Source organism: Drosophila rhopaloa, unplaced genomic scaffold (genome assembly GCF_018152115.1).
Source record: "Drosophila rhopaloa isolate 14029-0021.01 unplaced genomic scaffold, ASM1815211v1 contig_159, whole genome shotgun sequence".
Taxonomy (NCBI): domain Eukaryota; kingdom Metazoa; phylum Arthropoda; class Insecta; order Diptera; family Drosophilidae; genus Drosophila; species Drosophila rhopaloa.
In genome coordinates, this window is record NW_025335038.1 from 221,285 (window position 1) to 235,184 (window position 13,900).

General features: G+C 43.0%; 5 protein-coding genes and 1 long non-coding RNA gene across 9 annotated transcripts; 3 read left to right on the plus strand and 3 right to left on the minus strand.

The window, feature by feature from the left end:
* Window positions 1-2,767: 2,767 nt before the first annotated feature.
* On the minus strand, window positions 2,768-3,538 carry LOC108046562. The gene has a single exon (XM_017126342.2). The coding sequence runs from the start codon at window positions 3,433-3,435 to the stop codon at window positions 2,872-2,874; it is 564 nt and encodes a 187-aa protein (XP_016981831.2). The 5' UTR covers window positions 3,436-3,538; the 3' UTR covers window positions 2,768-2,871.
* Window positions 3,539-3,698: 160 nt separating this feature from the next.
* LOC108046576 lies at window positions 3,699-4,831 on the plus strand. The gene is made up of 4 exons (XM_017126368.2): window positions 3,699-3,853; window positions 3,913-4,052; window positions 4,104-4,349; window positions 4,411-4,831. Exons 1-4 carry the CDS (start codon window positions 3,771-3,773, stop codon window positions 4,542-4,544), a joined length of 603 nt encoding a protein of 200 aa, XP_016981857.1. The 5' UTR covers window positions 3,699-3,770; the 3' UTR covers window positions 4,545-4,831.
* A 97-nt stretch (window positions 4,832-4,928) lies between these two features.
* Window positions 4,929-6,057, plus strand: LOC108046593. 2 transcript variants are annotated; one of them, XM_017126407.1, is made up of 4 exons: window positions 4,929-5,359; window positions 5,417-5,526; window positions 5,598-5,684; window positions 5,965-6,057. In XM_017126407.1, exons 1-2 carry the CDS (start codon window positions 5,017-5,019, stop codon window positions 5,473-5,475), a joined length of 402 nt encoding a protein of 133 aa, XP_016981896.1. In that variant the 5' UTR covers window positions 4,929-5,016; the 3' UTR covers window positions 5,476-5,526; window positions 5,598-5,684; window positions 5,965-6,057. The 2 variants fall into 2 exon arrangements, with proteins under 2 accessions (XP_016981896.1, XP_044313425.1); XM_044457490.1 differs by having other exon boundaries at window positions 4,930-5,359; window positions 5,417-5,684.
* On the plus strand, window positions 5,733-6,546 carry LOC108046579. Of its 2 annotated transcripts, XM_017126382.2 has the most exons (3): window positions 5,733-5,866; window positions 5,936-6,094; window positions 6,152-6,546. In XM_017126382.2, exons 1-3 carry the CDS (start codon window positions 5,833-5,835, stop codon window positions 6,481-6,483), a joined length of 525 nt encoding a protein of 174 aa, XP_016981871.1. In that variant the 5' UTR covers window positions 5,733-5,832; the 3' UTR covers window positions 6,484-6,546. The 2 variants fall into 2 exon arrangements, with proteins under 2 accessions (XP_016981871.1, XP_044313424.1); XM_044457489.1 differs by having other exon boundaries at window positions 5,743-5,866; window positions 5,936-6,546.
* Window positions 6,547-6,911: 365 nt separating this feature from the next.
* LOC108046620 lies at window positions 6,912-13,814 on the minus strand. 2 transcript variants are annotated; one of them, XR_001769393.2, is made up of 4 exons: window positions 13,687-13,814; window positions 12,774-12,951; window positions 8,180-12,240; window positions 6,912-8,122 (listed from the first exon to the last, which is right to left on the minus strand). It is a non-coding gene; the product is annotated as an uncharacterized LOC108046620 (long non-coding RNA). The 2 variants fall into 2 exon arrangements; XR_001769392.2 differs by having other exon boundaries at window positions 6,912-12,240; window positions 13,687-13,812.
* LOC108046585 lies at window positions 12,958-13,680 on the minus strand. Its single transcript, XM_017126395.1, has one exon. The coding sequence runs from the start codon at window positions 13,615-13,617 to the stop codon at window positions 13,144-13,146; it is 474 nt and encodes a 157-aa protein (XP_016981884.1). The 5' UTR covers window positions 13,618-13,680; the 3' UTR covers window positions 12,958-13,143.
* Window positions 13,815-13,900: the final 86 nt, after the last annotated feature.

Here is a 13,900-nt window from a genome sequence, read left to right on the forward strand (position 1 = left end):
GAAAACGCAGATTTTTAGAGAATATAAACACAATAATTTAGAAGTATGCCACTTTGAAATCGGATGCCTGAAAGAAAAGTTATGGGCTTAGAGGTGCTGGTTTTAGGTGACTTTTCTGGGTAGCACATTTTCGAGAAATTGGAAAGGGGTAACATCATTAAAATTACGAAAAATCGACCCCAAATTTCAAACCAAGCTGATATTTAGAGAATTAAATTACAATCATTTAGAAGTATGCCACTTTGAAATCGGATGTCTGTAAAAAAGTTATGGGCTTAGAGATGCTGGATTTAAGTGACTTTTCTGGGAAGCCAATTGTCGAAAATTTGGAAAGGGGTAACATCATTAAAATTACGAAAAATCGACCCCAAATTTCAAACCAAGCTGAAAACACAGATCTTTAGAGAATTAAATTACAATCATTTAGAAGTATGCCACTTTGAAATCGGATGTCTGTAAGAAAAGTTATGGGCTTAGAACTGCAGGTTTTAAGTGACTTTTCTGCAAAGCCATTTTCGAAAATTTGGAAAGGGGTAGTAACATCATTAAAATTACGAAAAATCGACCCAAAAATACAAATCAAGCTGAAAACACAGATTTTTAGAGAATATAAACACAATAATTTAGAAGTATGCCACTTTCAAATCGGATGGCTGTAAGAAAAGTTATGGGCTTAGAGGTGCTGGATTCAGGTTACTTTTCTGCGAAGCCATTTTTCGAAAATTTGGAAAGGGGCAACATCATTAAAATTACGAAAAATCGACCCCAAATTTCAAACCAAGCTGAAAGCAAAGATTTTTAGAGAATTAAATTACAATCATTTAGAAGTATGCCACTTTGAAATCGGATGTCTGTAAAAAAGTTATGGGCTTAGAGGTGCTGGATTTAAGTGACTTTTCTGGGAAGCCAATTTTCAAAAATTTGGAAAGGGGTAACATCATTAAAATTACGAAAAAATCGACCCAAAAATACAAACCAAGCTGAAAACACAGATTTTTAGAGAATATAAACACAATAATTTAGAAGTATGCCACTTTGAAATCGGATGCCTGAAAGAAAAGTTATGGGCTTAGAGGTGCTGGATTCAGGTGGCTTTCTGGGAAGTAATTTTTCGAAAATTTGGAAAGGGGTAACATAATTAAAATTACGAAAAATCGACCCCAAATTTCAAACCAAGCTGATTTTTAGAGAATTAAATTACAATCATTTAGAAGTATGCCACTTTGAAATCGGATGTCTGTAAGAAAAGTTATGGGCTTAGAAGTGCAGGTTTTAGGTGACTTTTCTGCAAAGCCATTTTCGACAAGAAAGGAAAGCTAACTTCGGGCGGAGCCGAAGTTGATATACCCTTGCAGAATACTCTGTAAATTATATTCTCCAAAATTATTCATATGATGCATTCTTAATACTCATAAAAAATCCCAACTTCCTAACTTTAAAAACACCAAAGTTATGGCATTTCTAATCGTTCAGTTATATGGCAGCTATAAGATATAGTCGGCCGATCCTTATGAAATTTGGTATGTCGGATTGATTGGCCAAAAATAAAACCCATAGAAAATCCCAACTTCTTAACTTTACAAACACCAAGTTATGGCACTTCCGATCAATCAGGTATATTGCAGCTATAAGATATAGTCGGCCGATCCTTATGAAATTCGGTATGTCGGATTGATTGGCCAAAAATAAAACCCATAGAAGTCCCAACTTCTTATCTTTAAAAACACCAAAGTTATGGCTTTTCCGATCGTTCAGTTATATGGCAGCTATATGATATAGTCGCCCGATCCGGCTCGTTCCGACTTATATACTACCTGCAATAGAAAGACAACTTTTGGGAAAGTTTCGAGCAGATAGCTTTAAAACTGAGGGACTAGTTTGCGTAGAAACGGACGGACAGACGGACAGACTGACAGACGGACAGACGGACGGACAGACGGACGGACAGACGGACAGACGGACATGGCTAGATCGACTCTCCTGGTGATGCTGATCAAGAATATATATACTTTATAGGGTCGGAAATGTCTCCTTCACTGCGTTGCAAACTTTTGACTGAAATTATAATACCCTCTGCAAGGGTATAAAAATTTGGAAAAGGGTACCATCATTAAAATTACGAAAAATCGACCACAAATTTCAAACCAAGCTGAAAACACAGATTTTTAGAGAATTAAATAACAATCATTTGGAAGTATGCCACTTTGAAATCGGATGTCTGTAAGAAAAGTTATGGGCTTAGAAGTGCAGGTTTTAGGTGACTTTTCTGGTAAGCCATTTTCGAAAATTTGGAAAGGGGTAGTAACCTCATTAAAATTACGAAAAATCGACCCAAAAATACAAACCAAGCTGAAAACACAGATTTTTAGAGAATATAAACACAATAATTTAGAAGTATGCCACTTTGAAATCGGATGCCTGAAAGAAAAGTTATGGGCTTAGAGGTGCTGGTTTTAGGTGTGCAGCCATTTTTCATTAAAATGACGAATAATACAAACCAAGCTGAAAACACTGATTTTTACAGAATATAACCACAATTATTTAGAAGTATGCTACTTTGAAATCGGATTTCTGTAAGAAAAGTTATGGGCTTAGAAGTTCAGATTTTAGGTGACTTTTCTGGGAAGCCATTTTCGAAAATTTGGAAAGGGGCAACATCATTAAAATGACGAAAAATCGACCCAAAAATACAAACCAAGCGGAAAACACAGATTTTTAGAGAATTAAATTACAATCATTTAGAAGTATGCCACTTTAAAATCAGATGTCTGTAAAAAAGTTATGGGCTTTTATATCAGATTTGCAAAAAGATACTACTGAAAAATCCAACCTCGAACCCACAAGGTTTCGAAGGAACGCCAAAGAATGACTTTACTTGGCCTCTGGTACAATTCGTTCCGGATATAGCATGTACATCAAAAACTTATCGGTGACTTCGGCTTTAGTATAGGTACATCCATAGCCATTAAAAGCTAGTTCATGCTCTTCCTCGTCCAGCACGCAGTATATTTCGCTGGCCAGCGCCGATGAAAGATCCTTTTCTGGTTGGAGCACCTTTAGAGCATCCCGCCGGAACAGTTGGATGGCCGAGATTACCTTTTCGCTAGACCTCAGGCATGAGTCCAACCGTTCTTTTTTAGTAATTCCCACCTGCGGACAGAAGGCCTCATCCAGCTGGAGGAGAAGTCTACGAAAGATAAAGCTGGCGAAGATTCTTTTCTGGCATTCGTTCGACTGCGTTCCTGTCAAGGAACACGGCTGAAAGACGCCGATTCCCACGTAGAGCACCAAGAGCAACTGGGTGAAAATGGACAAAGCGAGGACAAGAAGCAAATACTCCTCATCGCAGTGCCTTCGATTTGGTGGGGTGGTCCAGTCCATTGATGGCGGTACTTCCTCAATTCCATAACTGGGCTGCAAGCCACCTAGCAGCATCTTCGCGGGGTCAAGAGTCACAGACGAGAGCACAGATCAGCAAGCCACCGAAAACGGTTCGAATTTAGAATTTTTAGTAACTCGAAACTAAACAAGCACGGCCTGCTCGTCATTATCAGATTTTTCAGATTCGACCGATACCTGGCTTTATTTTTGCGGTTTTACGGTATAACTAAGAATACAAAAATGTTGATGTTTAATGGCATTTTATAATAATAATATTTCGTCACTAAATTTTATATTTTGTATGTAAAGGTGTGATTGTCAAGACTTTTTACCTCGTTACGAGATGATTTTGTTTGGTTGGAGTCAGCTACAAATATGCTCTTGTTACTATGGTAAACAGTGAACCGTTTTATCAAACAAATATTTTCAGAAAAAGACGTGCGATGGACCCAGCTAAAGTTATTGGAAAACTGTTAGTCCTTGTTACATGTAATTAAGTTTCTGAGTATTAAACATTTTGTATAATTTTAGAAGGGAACAAGTAGGCATGGAGCACAAGTCGCGCCGTAGCTTTCCAAAAGTATGGACCCAAATTTCAGACAAGCAAACTAACAAGTTCTACCACCAAAATGAAATTGATTCTCAATTAATGGAACAGCTAAAACTCCAAGGTAAACCCAGTTCAGCTTTGGGTTTCAAGTTCTAAATATACGTTTTTATAGACCTATGTCCAATTTTGCACAACAACCAGGGCGAATCTAGTTTTGTGTCTCCGGAGATGTATAAAAACTTATTGGCTGTCTGTCGCTGTCGTCGGTCTCGTCGAGGCCAACATATGGGCAAATGCTTACAAAGAACATTGAGTCCAGATTATCAGCCATCCATGATTCCGAAAAACCCGAACAGGAGAGGTACTATTGAAGTTAATAATGTTTCTGGGCCAATGAGTGTGCCTCGTACTTCAAACTGTAAGTAACAGAACCAACTCGGGTATATGCGCAAATACTATACAAATAATACTTTTTTCAGCTTGCATTGGTTTTGTAGGAATCTCGGAAATATACCTAAAGCTCGAGCGTTCTATGCAATATGCTTCGCCTGCCCACTCAATGCCGGGGCCTCGAGTAACAGCAGTCCCATACAGTAATATTATCATTGGCTAAGATGTGCTTTAATTGCACACTAGACTGTTGGGTTAAACCAGATCAACTAGATTTGATGATTCAAATCGGGGATTTCTGATGGTCCCACCCTAGCTTATCAGAGTCAATAATAAACTTAAAACTGATTGCTGTCATTTCATAGAACTGGATTTTCCATGACGTCTACCTCTCAAACCTGTATTCAGTGGCGTACGCATTTTACTCGTAAACAATGAATGAAAGAAATACATTTAAGATTAAATAAAATAAGTAAATGCGAATACCTTTCAGTATATTTGGAGCAGCAACTTATATATAATCATTACACTCCTCTTGATTCTACTCTGCGAACGCCACTGCCTGAATTGTATTGACGTCTTTCACAAACATATGTATGCTTAAATGCAACAAATTTTGAATAACAGGTGTGTTTCGATTCAGTTTCACTCAGGCAGCAGCGTTAGAAGTAAAAACTTTGCGGATCCGATTAAAAATGTGCGGCTACTGGCACTTAATATTGATTTTGGCTTGTTTAAGTCAGTTGGCGGCGACCCAAGACCCTCTTATTTTTCAAACATCAAGAAACCCATTGGCTGGTGCTGGGACAACGACGCCAGGGCCGTTCTCGTCCGCCAGTTCTAACTTGGTACTGGTGAACAATGTTAGAATACCCGGAGGTCTCACTCCATTTGCACCAGCTGCGCCTCCGACGCAGGAGTTCCTGGACTGCTTTGGTAGCTGCCCCACTACCCCGCAGTACAGTCCCATTTGCGGGAGCAACATGCAGCTTTATCTGAACGAGCAAAAATTCAACTGCGCTCGATTTTGTGGTGCTGGTGAGTCCAAAAGTTCTACATCTACATCCGAATCCGCATTTAACCAACAATTTTTAGACATACAAATAGTTCGCCGAGGAAGTTGCGAGGGTCTTTTTGCAATGACACGTGGTTGATATATTTATGTAGGTTTCGCCAAATCGGATAACACTCCTAACTTTATCTATGTATAATAATATATGTATGTATGTACTTGCGGCCAGAGATGTTTTTTGTCAAAGCAGCATTTTATTCTTAGAGTTCCCAGTTCATGGAAATTTGATAAGAGCAAACAGAGATGACAAACTGTAATAAGACTATACTATACTACTACAATCATATAAGGGTATATAAAAATAATATATGTATGTATATATTTACTTCTGAAAAACAATCTTGATAACCTGGGCACTGTTGGCTCTTGTTGTACACAACGTCTAAGTGGGTTTCCGTACACAGTTCCGGTTTGAATTTTAAAGAGAATACACGCGAAGATGATGTCGTCGTATTACTTGGCCATAATTTTGGGTAGAATATATACATATATAAGATTTTGTGTAGACCTTTCCCCTAACATACCGTTCGATTTCCATTTAGCTGTGCTTTTTGGTCATCTACAATTTCAGGCTATTGTAGTAGCACGAGTTGCCAGACCAGCGCATCGTCATGCCAACGCCACAGTTTTCACGCCTGCTCGCACCCATAACGGCGGATACAATCACTCGGCCTTTGGTCCCGTGAATACAAACTATACCCGTAACATGGCACCACGTAATGGGACCGTGCCAATATATCACCAATCTTCTTTTCAAGATCCAGGATTTGCATTACCCCCTCAAAATCGAACTTGGTTGCCCACCAATCAGATACTTTACGGCGCCACATCAGGTAGTGTGTCAGCGCCATCTGCACCAGCTTCAAGCGGCTGGATAGCCAGCAAAAATCCACAGACGGGAGCTCTTCCATCGGGCTGGTTCCAACCAAACGCTCCACAAGGTCAGGTCGTCGCCCCAGCACTTATCTTCAGAAAAATCAATGGAACTTCATATACAGCATACAATCAAACGACTCACACTGTTTCGCAAGGCGGGCGCGCAGTCAATGGAAGTTCTTACTCTAGTCCTTATGGAAACCTTTCTATCTGAGCACATTAGTCCTTTTTTAAAAACACAATAAATACATCAAAGTTATAATTTTTTCAAAAACAATTTATTGTGTTTTGTTCGATTTGCACGTCCAAAACGGATAATCGGCATAAATATTTGGGTTGCTTTCCGGTATTCCAGAAGTGTAAATATATGTCTATACGAATTTTCCAGATATGGGCTGAGTCAAGGGTGCGGATATTGGGGCTGTGATCAAGCTAATCACGGCATCTAATAAGTATATCAGCTTTGAACTATTAATAAATGAGTGCGATGCAACGGCCGATTGTAAAAAAAAATGTTTCTTGGATTCAACTATCTTGAATCGAAGGGTGTCCCTCGCCGCCGTCAAAGGCTCCCACGATGCAGTCCCCGAGTCCACCGCAGCAGTCAGATACTCCCACGCCGCAGTCATAATTAAGAAAAATCCCTCGCCGCCGTCATCAAACAATGGATCCCTCGCTGCCGCAATTATCTCGCTTATCCCACGCCGCAGTCCAATATGCAATCCCACGCCGCCAGCTTCCACCGCCGCAGTCAATATTATTGTAATTCCCAGTCGTTTTTAGAATATCCCTAACGCCCTGGCCTAAACGCCCTAATAATCCCACGATGTAAAACTTCGCATCCCTCGCCGCAGTCAAAACTTAGCATCCATCGCCGTCGTCTGGATTTTGAATTCCCCCGCCGCCGTCCTCATTAACTCCCACGCCGCTGTCATTCGAGTCGTAGTAGTGTCAATCCCGCGCCGCAGTCCAATTTAAATGTCAATTATCCAAACAAATCTAATATCCTCACGAAGGGTCCTCACAGAGAAAAATTAACCGACCAGTGTGTAGCGAAGAAAAACGTAAGTGCGTCCAATGTAGAAATGAAATCTGGAGCCGCCATCAGTGCTGATAACAGCAGAGAATCAAGAGCAATCTATCCCAAGCCAGTGGTAGAGTATCGAAAAAACGGTTGCGGGTCGATTGAAATGGTGTTTAGCGAAGAAATGATACCTCCAGCCTAATTGATGCTCCACTTGCAGATTATGAAAGGTGATCCAAAGGGGAATAAGACTTCTCGTATCAAAAATGATCAAAGCGTGTGTGCTCCTACGTCGTGTTACGTTTCTAGTCTGCTCCAAATAGACCCAGGATGCGGATTTGGTGATTGAAAACCCAGTGAATACAGATCGAAGGTAGTAGGTGCAAGTGCGAAGGTACTGAATGTCAAGACTGGCTTTGCCTCTGTATGCTGCTCTCCCTGCCTTGGAACGGGTCTTGAAAGGGCCTTTGTAGTTCAAAACGTCTCGTACGCTGCTCCCTTTGCTTACTGCTCACTGCCATGGATTTCGCGCTAAAATTGGTCCTGCTATAAACTGATTGCTGCTTCTGCTGCTGCTGCTACTTCTGGACCGGAACGTCTAGCCTAGCGAAAGGCAATCCCGATGCACTCCTCAGTGAAGTAGGACGTCTGTATTGGCTCTTAGGGCAAAAGTTTACAAGTCATGCTTTACAATAGCTTACAATGCAGATTAACAATTCATAAAAAAAAATGCTAACATTATTTACGAACAAATTAACAGGACAATTCTAATGCTTTACAAGTTCAATTTGGCTCTGGGTCTGAAATGTTCGCTACTTATATCGTCAAGCTGCAATGATAGATTTAGGAACAATAACAAAATAAAAGTGTGCTTAGTTGGCTGTACCGCGGGGCGCGTGTCTCTTGGATTCCCTTTGAGACCAACATGACGAGTATGCTTGAAGGCGCGCCTGGCATTGCAGCCAGATTAGACCTTGGCCGAGTAGTTTGTGAGTGGGTCGCGGTCTTGGGCGTTCCTGGAATGCGTAAATGCACCGACTAGAAGTCTGCTCATATACCTTTGCGTCTTGGGTGACCCTGCCTGCCGCTGTCGCTGTACATCGCATTAGATTCCCTTTACGATATTAATACTGAAGCGAAGAACTCGACCAGAAGCTCAGCTGGGAGCTTGACTAGGACCAGGAGCTCAACGGGGAGCTCGACTGCTGTAGTACCACCTCGCAATTGATTCCCTTTGCGGTACGATGATCGGCAGCCAGGAGTTAAGGGCTCAACTGGCGGGGCGTGGCGCGACCCATTGGCCGCCCAGCTCGGTCTTCGAACACTAATCGCATTTGTTTCCCTTTGCGATGGATATGGGCTTTCTCATATTCTGGGCTACCTACGGAAGGAAAGTGCAAATAAATCGACAACCCGCTGAAGGTGATCAAAGGTTTCTTCTCTCCTGCGCCCCGTCTTGCAAGTCCGTCGAATTCGGCCAGCTGTCTCGACTGACCGATAGTCTTCAACTGCTGCTGCTGCACACCTTCACATTCGGATTCGGATGCTTAAACATTAATCGCAATTGGTTCCCTTGTCGTTAGCTTCTGATCTGTCCGGATGGCATTCAACGAAAACCGCTAAATGAGGAACTCTGCCGATCGCTAAGAGTGATAATTAGCGACGCTAGGCGAGGATGCCTGTGGCGCAGTTGCAGCAGCAGCCCTGTAACAACGACAACACATCAGCTCACTTCTCAGCGAATACTGGTGATGGTGCGGTGTAGCGGCTCTCGGTCCAAACGCATTTGTTTCCCTTTAGCGTGGACCGAACGCACATGTCTGTGCGGTGCAATGCAGTACGTGCTTAGGCTCAGCTCAGCACATCACGGCGCCATACTGTCGCTCCGACTTTGGCTCTGTAGCAACGCCCGTGTGTGGATCTTGCGGCCGGAAGGTACGGCACCCAAGTCGATGCGGTCTGAACAACGGTTGCTCCAGTCATCAGGTTGCTCTGTACTGGGCACTGCCTAGTGATTAGACGGACACCAGCTAACCTCTTCGGCAGAAACCTCGGCTGTAATGTAAAAGCATTAGGTTCACAATCAGCAAAGGCGGCAGGACGCCGTTTCTGTTTGCATGCTTTCTGTGGTAATACTCGATGTTCACTCGATGTATTGTTCTCGTTCGCTGGTACGCTTAAATTGGTTGTCGTTGTAGCGGCGTTGCGCTCTACTTGCTTAGAGAAGCCTAACTGGATGGACTTGATGCATCGTTTGGATTCCCTTAACGATTTGCAGCAGCACAGCAGTAGACTCGGCCAGCTAGGAGCGGTGTACGTCTTGATCAACCGACCGGTCCGCCGCTAGCTTCCCAACGCTAAGTCGATGCCCACAGGCACATTCAACTGTGCAGCACCGCTGTAAGAAGTGTAAAATAAATTTATGACTGCTAAAGTTCTCACTCCGGTAAGATTTTTATGGACCCCGGCCAATAGACACGATACCCTAAGCCAAAGGTCGTTCCTGCTACAAGACTCCACATCCTGGCCCGACAAATTTGCTGAAAAACAGGTGTAAGCAAAATCCAGTTGAGTTCAGGCCTGACCTGCGTTTAAATCGAATTCGTCGTGTTGTATGGATGTTGGACTGCGACGAGTGTTGGTGTTATTGCTTTCAAGTTGGCATTTGATTCCCATTGCCTCAAGAAATTTTGCTACATGTTCTCGGTAGGTTTTAAAACAAGTAAATGCACATAGGTGCGTAGACAGTGTTATGTATCGGAACAGCCGGGAGAAACTCGTGTCTTGGTAGTGAATTTGGGCAGAATAGAGAAACATCAGTGTAAAGTGCGCACTTTGACGATCCAAGCGTGGCTCAAACGCAGTCATTACAAGGCCTTAGAATAGACGGTTCACATTAGCTTTCGGCTCATAAGCTACTGATGAGATCTGGGCAGGCACATTCAACTGCAACCACATCGCTACAAGACAGAAATAATTGGTTCGACAAACTACAAATAATTTACGTGTGATCCAGTAAAGGCTGGCGTACAAATCCCTTGCAGCTTAACTGTCCGCCAATATGCATTTCTATAAATACGAAAAAAAAAGTTTTCGATTGCAAAGTTCATAATTGTTACGGTAGTTTGGATGCTCCTTTCGTCAGTCTTTTGCTGTTTTTATGATTCCCTCATGTCTTGGAATTAACACTGCAATGAATACATTAATGAATCGCTACTTCATTGGGATTCGATAAAGAGGAACTTTATAGAAAATGCGTTTTTTATCGGTCCCGAAGTTGCACAATCGCCATAGTCAGTGGAATAACTTTGAAGTGGTCGAGGGTTTGCTGTTGCTTTCGACGTCAATAAATACCGATGAAATATGGGCAGGCACATTCTACTGCAACCATATCGCTACAAGACAGAAATATTTCGTTGGATATACAAAATATAATTTACATGTGATGGGCGGACCGTCCAATATTGGCTGCCTTACAACTTCCCAGCTGGTTAACTTTCCATGAATATGTATTTCTACAAAATACGAAAGAAAAGGTTTTCAATAGCAATTGTTTAGCTTTTACGATTGACTTGTTGTTCCACCCGTCAGTCTCTTGAGCTTTTTAAGATTTTGTTTCTCGGCATAAACACTAGAGGAAAATCCGATATTAATGGTAGCTATCGTAGGAGCATTCCGCCTAGAAATAATATAACGGGAGCATTTTGATCGAAGTTAGTATCAAAAACGAATTACGCTTTGGCTTTCATCACATCGATGTTTCTGGTCTTCAAATTCAAAAACGCAGTATTAGGAAGATCCTCCTCCGCCATTTTCCCGCAGATGCACGCAGGCACCGTTCAACTGCGATGCATCGCTAGAAAAATAAACGAAAAGTGACGCTTGTGCCTAGTCTACTAACTCTTCCACTCGTGCTTCAGATTTAATTTCTTGGAAGATCTGCTGGTGGTGCCCTCAGGACTCCGAGCACTTGGAGAATGCAGAGTATAGTGCGGTGCACATCACACACTGGCACTCACAGGGACCGATCAACTGTAAGATGCCGCTACAATGATTAAATCGGATTTAGCTAGCCCAAAGATTAACAAAAAAGGAAGGGCGAATCCCTAGGGTCCAAACATTGCCTGCCAAAAATATAATGAGTAAATGAGACGAAGTCCAACGATGGGCGACGAGCGAAAGCAGTTGGAAATTCAGTTCTGTTAGTCACGATAATAACCCCTTGCGGCTTACATGCGAAGGTGAGATAGGAGCTCCTAAAAATCCAAACCGCAGAAGACGTAGAATGTTGTTATGATTTCGATGATACACGACAGATCCGCTCCGCTGTTATTTTCGCTGTAAATCGGTTCAGAAAGCAATATTTTGTTCGCAGCTGATATACCAAATACCGTGTATCTGTGTGGATGGGTGGGTGGTGCTCAGCAGCTGCGAAGCGTTCTATGTAGAATAGGTGATGGTAGTTGGTGGTCGATAGTTGGCAATACCCAGGAGAGCTTCAAACGCAGGTAAGCTGATGCGAGCTGGAGCTGCTGCCGCATTCCGCCTTGTCCCCATTAATCTATCAGCTGCGACTGAATTGCATGGACATTGTCAATGGCATGGTCATGTCATGTCATGCAGAGGAGACGGAGACTCGGTGGTGTGTGCTGCGGCTGCTCACTGCTCCGGCGATCTATGCTGGTTTGCGGAACTCACTGCCAGGCGGTAGAGGTGGGGGTGACTCGGACAGACGTGGAGACTCACTCAGTTACTCTATAACGCTACGCCATCGTCGCTGCGACGATCGTGTTTCTTTCTTACCAGCCGTTGTCATGGTCGCATGGTCGCGGTTGGTTCTCCGGATCACCGGTATTCGGTTTCATTCAGTTGCACACTGCGACGTAGTTGCTTGTTAAGTGTTCCGTTCCTCCTCATCGTTGCCATTAACGTGCGAGGAGCAGGAAACTGCAAAACAAAATCGATTATAGGTGCGGGTTATGACAAACGGGGGAGGTAGTGGGGATTGGGTTTGCTTAGCGACGAATTTGAGTGAATAATAAGTAAAGGCAGCATTGATTTCAACATTCATTTACAATAATTTTATTTTAGGTTTTATCAAATATCAGTTCTGTATGCTTACTTTAAGTACATTTATGATTTAAATTTTTATTTTACTTTACATTATTGCCCCGTTTTCTTTTTCAACGCTAGGGATTCAATGTGAATTGTAAGTACCTCGCAGAAATGGCGATGACGAATATTCGAAATCGAATTTCTCGACACATCGGACAACAACAAAAGTAGCTAAACTTGGTGTACACAAAAATAGCACGAGCGCTCATGCACACATCCACGTTTGCAAACTTGCGTGTGTATTGAGTTTCTTTGTCTCTGCCTAGCCGAGACGTTGTGGAAATATTCGTCTGCCACTTCCGATTTCGCCTCAAGTTTATTCTACGTAACTTAAATAGGTGTAAATAGTATACTGATTTACAAACCAAGTGTGCTCCGGGACCAAAGGCTCTTCCTGGTGGCTTTTTGCATGGATTTCTGGAGGCAGCGCCCATGACTCATACCACTCTCGATTCGAAGGCCGTATGCTTAGCTCCTTAGTCTCCTCACACTCATCCAATCTTCTTTCATTATAATCTATAACAGCCTTGCACATGTTTGCGACTGCAAATGAGAAATGGGTTGTCGTAATAAAACTAGTTTAACAATGATCAAATAAAGCTAGGGCGACGTAAAGGGAAATATTTCGACAACTGAAAAACAGTTTTCTCTCTTCCTGCCACCATTTTGTGCATGTGCGTATGTGTCATTCACGTATACACCCAAACGGCACATACACTATATAGACATCTCTTTCTAACTGCCCACTGCAATGGTGCAGCTTAGGTGATTGTTGTTGTTGGTGTCAATTTCTGTGTAACTGTTGCTGCCATTGCTGTTGCTGGCACCCTTGTTATTGCTGCTCAGGCTGCGCATAAAATTGTCGAGGCCACTGAGCTCGCTGCTCCACAAATTGCTCTCTGCCTCCGCCTCCGCTGCAGCCTTGCCGTTTGAGTTGTCCAACGCGTCACTTGCGCAGTGGGTCCTGCCATGCGGCACAAATCTCGTTTGCATCTCCAGCCAGCGGCTAAAGCGCTCTTGCTGCTTCCTGCGCAGCTCATGCTCCGCGTGTAGCAGGGCCGTCGACAAAATGGCGTTCACGCGCAGGTCGCTGCCAGCGCCCCGCAACTTGCGACGCATTTTCTGGCGCTTCACGCGAAAATTACGCACCCAATCGGTGAGAGTCTTGGGGTTTTCGATAGCGTCGCACTCATCGTAGTAAGCCACCATTTTAACGTATTCTTTGTTTGCGACGGCACGAGGAAATATTGGGAATTAGGTATACACACACACACACACCTTAACAGCGACTGCCTTCGAATCTGTCAATTCAACTCCTCGATCTTCGCTTTCCAACGCACACTTTCCAACTGTGGCGAGCGCGTCGAATACGGGGCCTTTTATAGCACTGCCCACGTCAAGCCAGTACCTACTTTAACGCCGATTTCTGTCTGATAGAGGGTGTTGGGGAACAAACTAAACCCCCCTTAATACGGAGAGATGTGCGCGGAAT